Source organism: Chenopodium album, chromosome 25 (assembly GCF_948465745.1).
Source record: "Chenopodium album chromosome 25, dcCheAlbu1.1, whole genome shotgun sequence".
NCBI classification, from domain to species: domain Eukaryota; kingdom Viridiplantae; phylum Streptophyta; class Magnoliopsida; order Caryophyllales; family Amaranthaceae; genus Chenopodium; species Chenopodium album.
In genome coordinates, this window is record NC_137858.1 from 22,747,817 (window position 1) to 22,759,436 (window position 11,620).

The 11,620-nt window shown below is 31.9% G+C and overlaps 1 protein-coding gene across 1 annotated transcript; it reads right to left on the bottom strand.

Moving 5' to 3' along the window:
* Positions 1-1,644: 1,644 nt before the first annotated feature.
* Positions 1,645-10,320, bottom strand: LOC145614912 (uncharacterized). The gene is made up of 13 exons (XM_081669986.1): positions 9,993-10,320; positions 9,457-9,622; positions 9,240-9,320; positions 8,586-8,668; positions 8,390-8,505; positions 8,185-8,295; positions 7,445-7,554; positions 6,631-6,934; positions 6,457-6,534; positions 6,308-6,358; positions 6,107-6,199; positions 2,011-2,088; positions 1,645-1,927 (listed from the first exon to the last, which is right to left on the bottom strand). Exons 1-13 carry the CDS (start codon positions 10,000-10,002, stop codon positions 1,883-1,885), a joined length of 1,326 nt encoding a protein of 441 aa, XP_081526112.1. The 5' UTR covers positions 10,003-10,320; the 3' UTR covers positions 1,645-1,882.
* Positions 10,321-11,620: the final 1,300 nt, after the last annotated feature.

Below are 11,620 nucleotides of genomic sequence, written 5' to 3' on the forward strand. Positions count from 1 at the left end.
AAGGCCGCAATTCAAAGGAGGTATCTGGGAGTAGAGCTGTCAATTCGGGTAAATGGGTCGGGTTTGAGTCGGGTTTGTGTGGGTCGGGTCATCTCGGGTCGGGTCAATACGGGTTAATGTCAGGACCTATGTGGGTCAAGTTCGGGTTGGGTCATGCTTGAGTCGGGTCACGTCGGGTCTTACATCTTTTCGGGTTCGGGTCGGGTTTAGGTCGGGTCAATAAAAGGTCGGGTAACATTCGGGTCGGGTGAAAAACAAGTCGGGTTAAATTCGGGTTTTTACGAGTTTAAATGAGTTAGGGTTGTTTTCGGGTTCGAGTCGGGTTCGGTTCAAGTCAATTATTTTCGGGTTATAATCAGGTCGGGTCATTATCGGGTTTGAGTCGGGTTCGGTTCAAGTCAATAATTTACGGGACATAATCAAGTCGGGTCATTTCCAAGTCAGGTCATTATCGGGTTTGAGTCGGGTTCCATTCAAGTCAATAATTTGCGGGTTATAATAATCAAGTCGGGTCAAGTTCGAATTCCGGTATCAAATATTGGATTAATAAGGTTTTAGTTTCGGGTCATATTGGGTCCACTTACATTTTTTTTTTAATTTATTTAAAACTCCAAATTAAATTACGTTATTTCAAACATTATCTAAAAAAAAATATTAAACAGACAAGTGAATAATAAAATTTGAATTCCCATAAAAAATAATAATAATTAAAAAAAAAAAAAAGATAAGTCAAGTAAGATGAGAAAGACCTGCTATTGTCTGGGTCCTGTGTATTTTTTATTTTTTTTGTTTAAATTTTTTTTTTGGCTGCTGTCCAGTTCAGTTTTTCTTTGACGAGAATTATGTAAGAGATAAGTCAAGTAAGATGAGAAAGACCACTTTTGTTTTATAATTGGAATCCATGTTAATAAATTGAAAAAAAAGCCTGAAACTCAATAGTCAATACGGAGTACTCTTTTTATCTTAAAAATTTCTAAATCCTAAAATTCGGGTTAGTAATAGGTCGAGTTTAAATTCGGGTCGGGTCAATAACAAGTTGGGTTGATTTCAGGTCGGGTTTAAATTCGAGTCGGGTTAGGAACGGGTCGGGTTGAACTCGGATCGGGTTAGTAACAGTTCGGGTTGAATTCGGGTTTTGACGGGTTAAATCGGGTTTGGGTCATTCTCGGGTTCGAGTCGGGTTCGGTTCAGGTCAATAATTTTCGGCTCACATTCGGGTCGGGTCCTCTCTAGGTCAGTTCATGGTCGGGTTCGGGTCTCAAATACTCGGGTCAACTCGGGTCTAGGATTGGTTTCAGGTCGGGTTAGGTCGGGTTCGGGTCACCATTTTTTTCGGGTTCAGACGGGTTAGGGTTAGGTTTGGTATTTCGGGTCGGGTCAACTTTTGACAGCTCTATCTGGGAGTGCCATGTGTCAGCTGGGGAATGGTCAGGGATGATTTGCCAGCCTCTGACATGTGGCATTCCCTCATTGGTCCAAGTGTCAAGGGTAAAAATACCCCAAACAGTACCCCTTAAGGAAAACAACACTTTTAGGTTGAGCAAAACCTCACCAAACTATACCGCATACAGCAATTGTGAAATAGCCAAAAGATTAAACAAACAAACAAAAAAAAAAAAAAAAAAAAAAAAAAAAAAAACACTATTATTCAAACACAATAAAGCTTCAGCCAATTCCAGACGATCTATCAAAAGCTTTACAATAACCACCAATTCTATCCAATAAATCAGAAATTGAGAATCTAAGAATAGAACACAAGAATAAATTTTTTAATGGTTCAAGCCACAATGAGATATGCTAAGATTACATATGAAGGTGACAAATGAGTGAACTGATCACCAGAATAACCCCCCTGCTATTTACAAGAGATTTGCGGGGTAATTTATTCTTCCTCAGCAGCAACAGCAAAATGACCCGTCTTTCTATCCTGAAAGATACTTGGCTTTATAAGATAATAGGCTATTAAGCTATTTTAAATCATAAGCAAGTGTGTTGAGAAAAAAATTATACCTGTAACATCATCCGCTGCTTATTCATATACTGTGTTCGTGCTTTGGCAAGTGCAGAATTTGGTGATTTGTACAATCTCTGTCAATACAAATCATGTAAGGAGAACATCAATCATCTGATTGCAGCATCTTAACCAGACTCAAAGATACTATCTCATATTTGATATACATACATACTCCCCCAGTGCCCCTCCTTGCCAGCTCAATTCATTTGAGTGATCCCTCCTTGTACTCCACTGTATTACTAATTTTCATAAATATTACTATATGGCCTGGTCGTTACAATTGCAAGTGCTGAGTTACCAGGTTCATCTTAAGCAAAAAAACATGAAAGGTACAAAAAGTAGTTTCCAGTGGTAATTTTATGAACATGATTCCTATGTGTGTTCATAATTTTGAATTCAATAGGCAAATGAAACACGTTACAGATAAAATGCTCCATTGATTTGTTCTTTTCACCTATTTCAATGAGTTTTGTTGATTTATAGCTTCAAAATTACAGCTCTGTGTGTAAAAAGTAATTAGCCAAGGACCAAGTACTTGGGACTAGTCAAAACCAGACATTTCCACCTAGGCTATATTAGGTAGAATAGGTGAATCAGATGAGCATTTTTTCCATCTCTCGTTATTTTGGATGTCAAGTGCCGTTCCCAGTTCACCAGGCTGTTAGCCTACCAAGTCAACTACAGCAAGGCAATGGTGAGTAAAACTCCGTGAAAAGAGAAAGGGGATGGAAGCTAACAGCTGCTCGTGAAGCTACAGCCACAACTATATGGCAGCCTTTTGATTCCTACTATTTTCATTGGATGTACTTAGGCTAGTTAATTTCGTTGCATTGGATCTACTTTAGATTAGTAGATTTGTTGCATTGGGTGTACTTTAGGCTAGTTAATTTTGTTGCATTGGGTGTACTTTAGACTAGTAAAATTTATTGCATTGATTGTACTTTAAGCTAGTAAAAATTTTCTTGCAATCAAGTTGATCTTTTCAAATCCATACAGATTAGGCTCTATTGATCTCCTCTAATTCAACATAGTCTTATACTCGAGTAATTGATTAATTTTACTGGAAAAAAATCACCGACAAATAATATGGTTTATGAAATTTTAAGGTGGGAAAGATCAAAATACAAAAAGTAATGTATGTGTCATTGCTTGGTCTACAAATGTACATTTAGGTAAGAAAGAACCAAGAGAAAAAAAATCTAGAAAGATGACAAGGGGCAGTTGTGTGTGTGTGTGGGGGGGGGGGTGGGGGGGGGGGGGTGGGGGGGGGGGTGTGTGAGGTGGTGAATGTAACAGATTAGGGGATATATATATATAGGGAAGGGATCCATTGAGAATAGGTCCATATGTGAAAATTCATACTTATATGAAAATTGATGTAAAATTTAGAACATGCGACTCATATTAAAATATTGAACATATGAGTAATAATTTAGAACATCTGTGTGAGTAATATATTTAAAACATCTTATTTAAAAATTAAAACAAGTAATTAAAAATTTATTAAATCTGCTTTATGTAATTTTAAACATATGAGAAAAATTTAGAACATCTGATTTAATATTATGAACATGTGAATAAAAATTTAGAACAAACTGATAAAGAATATAAAAAGTGTGAGTAAAAAATTTAAAACATACGAGTAAAAAAAAGAACATACGCTTTAAAATCTGGAACATATAATCAAAAAGCTTAGAACACACGTTTTAAAATTTAGAACATATAAGTTAAAATTTTGGAACAAGTTATTTAAAATTTATGATATCAAACTTAACTAATTTATGGTTTAGAACGTGTGAGTACTAAATTAGAACATTTGATTTAGTTTAGAACACCTAAGGAAAAGTTTAGAACATCAAATTAAAAATTTAGAACATACGAGTAAAAATTTAGAACATAAAGAGTATTCTCACAAAAGAAAAATTCTCACATAAGACAAATTAAAAGATCTTAGACAAAATAAACGTATTTATAAAAAAAAAAAAAATTAATAATGAAATATTGCGTAAACTTTTTTATTTTTTTAAGGAAAGATAGCATTTTATATTTTTTTTTAAAGGAAAGGTAGCATGAGCATTTTATTAATTTACATCAAGTTTGTAAAAATGGTTCAATACAAACATATTTGGGGTAATTAATCATATCCGAGCTAGCAACTAAGTAATCTACGATTTACACGTCTGCCTAGCATGAGAAAAGGCACGATTATCAAAGAGTAAGGCAAAAAAAGTCATGCTCATCTTAATAAATTCCAACTCTCTATATGAGTAGTCCATAAAAAATCAATTTTATGTAGAGGAATTGATTCATGACATTACTCTACGGTTTACTAAAATTATGAGAAGAAAAATATTATATTGGACTTATTATTTTATAAAATAAAATAAAATAAAATGAATAAGAGTGCAGCTCTTTTTTTTTTTTTTTTTTTGGAAGTGTAGTTGATTATGTAATGAATTACGAAGTGCATTTTTGATAAAATTTCTCCAATTATATAGTATAGTGATTTCTAGAAAATATATATACATATATAGATCGAAAATTTTGTAAATGTTTATAGTATATATAAACAACTGCATTTTTAAAATGTATTACACTAAAATTACATCTTCTTATAAAAGATTACTTGTTTCCTTATTCTCCGTTGTTAATTGCATATCAACATCAAAAAGGCAAATATTATTGCTAATTTATATTGTTGACAAAAACTTCCTTTTAAATAACTTCTTTAAATAAAATTTTCTAATTTTTTTTTTATTAAAAAAAAAATTATTACCAAGGACGAAGGACCAGAAAGTGATACGTGTTATATATATATATATAGATATATATATACATATGTATGTATGTATACATATATATATATATATATATATATATATATATATATATATATATATACATACATATAGGAGAGATTTGGTGAGAATAGGTCTATATGTGAGAATTTATACTTATACGAGAACTGATTTAAAATTTAGAACATGCGAGATCATGCGACTCAAATTAAAATTTTGAACATATGTGAATAATATGTTTTGAACATTTGATTTAAGATTTAGAACGAGTGATTAAAAGTTTATAAAATTTGCTTTATGAAATTTTAAACATATGAGTAAAATTTAGAACATCTGATTTACGATTATGAACATGAGAATAAAAATTTAGAACAAACTGATATAGAATATAGAATATGCGAATAAAAAAATAGAACATACGCTTTATGATCTGGAACATATAATTAAAAATCTTAGAACACACGTTTTAAATTTTAGAACATATAAGTTAAAATTTTGGAACAAGATATTTAAAATTTATGCCATCAAACTTAACTTATTTATGGTTTAGAACATGTGAATACTAAATTAGAACATTTGATTTAAAATAGAACACCTAAGGAAAAGTTTAGAACATCAAATTTAAAATTTAGAACATACGAGTAAAAATTTAGAACATAAAAAATGTTCTCACATAAGAAAAATTCTCATGAGAGTCTTCCCCTAAATATATATATATATACATATAGGGAATATCTCCAAAAATAATTATATAAAGACTAGAATAAACCCGGTCTACAATAACTTATTGTGGACCCAACCTTCTAGTATACCATAAGAATGTGATTATATCATACGAAATGTAATTATATTACTACAAAAGTGATTATATCATTCTGAAATTGTTATGTAAATGTATCACTTAAAAAGTGAATTTATCATTATAAAAAGTATCAAATAGTAAGTTACATCATTCAAAAAAGATGATTTTTAAATTTTATCATCCTAAAGATAATTATATAATCTCATTAAATGGTTTAATATGAGATTATATAATTCAAAATATAACTTACAAAAAGATAATTATATCATCTAAAACAGTGATTATATCATCCAGAATGTTATTATATTATTTGAAAGTGTCAAATTTTGGGTCTACAATAATTTATTGTAGACCGGGTCCATACAAGACCAATTGAGTTACTAGTAATTAAGTTATTCAATTCTTCTAAAGTGTCAACTGACTTAATCATAGCCAATTACCACAAAAGGCATAATTAAATTCTCAGCCAAAAAAAGGCAGTAATTGACTAACCTTCTCATTTAATTTATCCATTGACTGATCTTTGCTGCCCACAATCTTTTTCTTTGGCGTAAATCCAAAGACATCATGCAAAAATCCATTTTCCTACAAAGTTGGATACCGGTAAGGTATAAATAGAAACTGCACATACAAAAAACTTAAAGCAAGATATAATACAAACAAAAGTGGTAAACTGACAATGAAGAGACCTACCAACATATGCTTTACAAATCCTCCCCGAAGGAAATGTTTGAGGAAGTTTAACTGCAAAGAGCCACATACAAAAAGTAAGAATTGTAACGAAATAGAATTACAAAATACAGAAGCAATACAATATCAAAACTGAGAGCAGAAAGGCGCACCTGAATAAGCTCTGACCATGATGATGTGGTTAAAGTCTCACCACCAATCTTTGTTGAGGATTCAGGAGAATAACCATCCTGAAAAAACAAGGTACCAAGCCATCGTTAGTATATATTGTACAAAACACACACCGGAAAAAAAAAATTTTAAAAAAATTAAGAATGAAGCAGAACCTCCAAAAAATCCAAAAGATCACGGAATAAGTTCCTTTGGTTATTAAGATCTTTCTTAGCTGCTCCTTTGCCACCAGCCTCAGAAGCAAGATCTCGTATTTGATTCAGGACTTTGCCTTTCAATCCTTTTAAGTGTATATAGCCTTCTTTAATAGCACTCTCCGTGTCTCCACTGGAACCATTTCTTTCACTAGAATATCTTTCAAAATCTCCAACATCAAATATCACAGCCAGTGCTTCACCAGCCGCAATGCGTACAGCACGATCATCCTTATCCAACAGAGTAGACAAATAAGAAATGTACCTGCATTTGTTTTATTAAATAGATTAGGCCGCAAGCTTACTTTAAGTATGCTAAATAATAAATATAAGACTCCAAATAATTAGTATGACATAATGCAGTTGAATTTCCTACACCTCCCATCTACATCACCCTTCAAATCATTTAACCACACAATAATACCACATTAACCTTCTTCTTGTAAACCTTCTACATAACTCAGCATTTATTATCCATCAAAACCATAACTGTATTTATAAAAGCTAAGAAGTTAATTAAACCCACTACACAACATAGCTCCTGTACAACATCCTTCCATCTCCTTCCTTGAAAAAAAGATTACCACCATCATTTTATATAACATGAACACATCAAGCCATTTCAATTTCTTTTCTAATAGTACATTCAGCAAATCTAATGTCATAGCTCCTTCCCTTTAATATAAGGACATAAACAAGACCTGGTACTAATCAAGGTTCAAATGCATAAGCATCATTACATAGAGCTTATAAACAACAAAAGACATCAACATACTCTTGCCAATCCTTCAAGCTTAGACTCCATGAATTAATTGTTGTGAGGAGAAACGACCATGCTGATACTGTTGCTGCGATGACAGCTGGTGAAGCTTTAGTTGCCACTACCTGCAGAGTAAATATTCATTTGTTAATTACCAATTCCCATTCCCCAAAAGAATTGAAAATCCTGTGTATGGATTTCATGTGTCTTAAAAGTTATGAGTGATAATGAAGGACCCGTTCATTATCATTGGGGTTGTTCCCGGTTTTCTGTTATTTAGAAAACTCTAAAAATACAATGCGGAAACTACAAAAAGTAGCTTCCAGTTTTTTGTTGCCAATTTCAAAAATCAGCATGATTAATGTAGGCATAACTAAATTTTATTTCCTGATTCTATTTAAATGTTATAACCTCCAAAATCATAAAACCAATAATTGAAGGTGGAAAGTGATGCCAAATGAGTGATGAATAATAAAAATCAGTTGTGACTTTCCATTCAAGAATTCAACTTATAAATTCATATCAAATGAAAAAATAAACTCCAGCTTTTTAAAATTTTTTTTTTTTTGTTTGGAAGAAATATAAACTCCAGCTTAAAAAAGGTAAGGTTGCAGGCTTGCAGCCAATTTGACCACCAAGAAATTAGTATAAGCAGGATCCATACAACATTAATAATAGGCAAAATATAGCTCGTATACAATAAACATTGATACAAGTATTTTCTATCAAGCGAAAACCTTTGCATTTACACATACATTAGTACTCGCTTTGGGATGAACAACTTGCCACATTATCTGCATTGACCGCTCTGTTTCCTCAGGCTCTTCCCCGCCAATAAAGGTGATAACAGCCAAACAATCTACCAACTTAATAACAAAATCAAAACAGAAAAAGCATTAATATTTTAAAACTATATGTATGAAGCACCACACGAGGTATAGAGTCCATAATTAAACTCACCGCTGCAACTTTTGATGATTCAGCTCTTGACCTGAGAGCCTGAGATATTGTAGGGATTGATTCCTCCAGTATTTCTCGTGCATTATTCCCTGGGCCAGTCGTCAATGCCAATAGACCTATACAATGTCTATAGTTTAGCAATTCATATTTAACTTGAATAACATTAAAAAATAATCCACAAGATGAGAGGCCTAACCAATAGCCTGAGACGCCGAAATTGTCTCCTTCCCAGAGCCCTTTTTAATAGAATTCAGGCACTGATGAAGCAGAGTAGCAAATCTGATGAGACATACAAGTAAAATAAATATATAAGATGCAAGCAAAAGCCATAAGAAATCCATCAGATAATCATTAATCCCATTAGTTCCCTATGGCAGTCAATGCAGAAGTGAAGAGTAATAGAAGATTATCCATACTACACAGACAACTATACTACACCCAGCTATTTTATTTCAGAAATCCCTTGCTAAAAAAGGTAACAATAAGGATAAGGGAGCTATCCTGTGCAGTATAATGAAATCTAGTACGAAGACTACAAACAATAATGAAATTTCCTTTAAAGATGTAAACTTAAGATCAAATAACGGCGCCAAAACATCAACTGTGATAAGTTAAACAGATTCTCTAATTATTGATTCTTCCCCAATACTTCCACTAATATTGAACAAGGAGCAACCTACATATATTAACACATCAATAATTATTTAATTGCTTTACCATGATGATTATAAAAAAAAAAAAAAAAAAAAAAAAAAGCAATTTCAATTTTCCTTCAACTCAAAAAAAAATTAAGACCTAAGATACAAATAGTGAGATTAATTTAAAATAATTAAAAAAAAAAAATCCTTACTTCTTTTCCACGAATTCATGCTGTAAGTTTTGACTAAACGCATCAATAATAGATTCCAAAGCCTTCTCCCTTGTTGAACCCCTTGAACAATTCAAATACAAAAAGAAGCTCAATGTAAAGTGGTGAATTGATCATCCCAATTTTCACTATAAGTAAGAAGTAACTAATTACAAAACAAAGAGTATTCAAAATCTCAATTAACTTAACAAGGAGCTACCTTTTCTCAAATAAAGCATCAAGCGATTGATCCAATAGGCTATCCTTTTCTACCTCCGCACCAACCCCAACTGAAACAAGATCTGAACGGACCGAAGACGACGAGCTTACACTATCTGTATCGTCGCTATCTAGCATTGCTGCTGCGTTCTTACGATTTGAATTGCCTATTCAATTCAACAAAATTACGCCCAAATTAAAAATTAAAAAAAACAGCACCAAATTAAAATTCACAACGACAAAAACTCACGAATTTAATATCCTACATACATCCTACATAATCAGAAATTCAGTAACAACCAATAATATCGACATTTATTCACCAAATTGGAATCACTGTTAAGCAAATCAATTCAAAAATCCCACAAAAACCCACAAACTAAATCAACAGAATTTGAACACCGACTAATAAAATCAGGATAACAACTCGTAATTCAATCAACCCACAAAACCAAAACATAATCTAAAATTACGTTAATCTTATAATCAATCAGATTAAGAGTAAAAAAAAAAAAAAAAGAGAGAGAGAGAACTTACGCTTTCCCATTGAAACAGGAAAAAATCTAACGACGGCGGCAGCGGAGGGAGAATTAAAGTGTCAGAAACAAGTACAAGAAAGCTGATCTAAATTGATAGAAGAAGACTTTAAAAATGACGAGTAATTGATTGAATGCGACCAACTGAAGATTGAAGAACAAATCAAAGACGATGATTCTTCAGAAAACGAAATAGCCATTAAAATTATGAATTATTATTTTAAAAAAGAAAAAGCAAAGGAGAAATTTTTACGGGTATTTGAAGGAAAAAAGAGAAGAAGAAGTTTTGTGAAAGAGAGGCGGAGAAGTCTGGACTTGGAATTAATATGTGGAGGTTTCTATTTTATACAAGTATATAACTGTGTGGAGTTTATTCAGCGATGGTGGGATGGAATATGCGAAAAGGGCAGAGAGAGTAATTTTGCAAAAGGATCAAATATTGTCACGCGGCAGATTTTTATATTTATTTTTATTTTTTTGGGCAGTCACGCGGCAGATTTGGGGACGCAAATTTGGTAGGGATTTTAAATCAATTATTCCATCCATTTGAAGATATTTGACACATTTAACATTGTACATTCGTTAATGCATTAATTTGACTTTATTTAAAGTATAAAGTATTGTATAAATAATAAATTTTATGGAATATTTTTATGTAATTAAATATTAATTAAAATTATTTCAAATATTATACGAGTTAAGTATAATACAGGGGACTCAATTCTTGCAAAATGTGGGGAAAGGGGACTCTATTTATTTTATAGAGGAAAAGGGGACTAGGGTTAAATTTCTGGTGTTAGGAGGTATTTTCAGGTGACTTAACTCACCTTTAACCCAAGAAGAATTAAGTCCCCTCATTATTGCCTTGATTAAACCAGACAAATTCAATTCCTTCATTAATAATTTCTGCTGATTGTTTTGAAAATATGGCTGTTTGAAATTAAGAAAGTACAACAACAATACAAAAGCTTTGTTCTTGAAATTTTTTTAATGTTTGTTATCCAAAAAAAGTATTCTTTTAATAATTTTTTAATATTCTTCATCTCTCTGCTTTGTAGCTTATTTGTCTTGCATTTGTAGTAGAAGCACACATCGTAATTTTAGTGAAGGCTTGTAGGGCCCTAATTTTTTTTTTTTTTTTTTAAAAAAAATTATCGATAAGCCTAGTGTATATTGCAATAGAAGGTCATTAAGGAGAGTTTCTAAGAAAGTCAAGCATCCTTTTATGAGATTCTAATATGCCCAAACTATAAACAAGTGGATGGGTGTGATTATATTAGGTGGTAGGTTGGTTGACAGTTCACGTGAGTCAGAGTTAGTTTATGAGATGGTCATAATTTTAATTAAAGAGAAATGTGGAGTTAGAAGGTCGAGGATGTAATGAAGATGATGAAGAAAATAAACATTCAAAGTATTGTAATTTTATGCTTTATTTTTGTTCCAAAAAGAGTAAGGAACTTTTTTTTTTTATTGGTCTTAAATTAAAATATTTACCAAAAAAAAAACAAGAAAAACATACTCTTTTTTTTTAGTTGACCAAATTGACTCAATTGTTTAACCAAGGGGACTCAATTCTTTAACCAAGGGGACTCAATTCCCTTAATTAATTAGAACCCACAGAAAACCCAA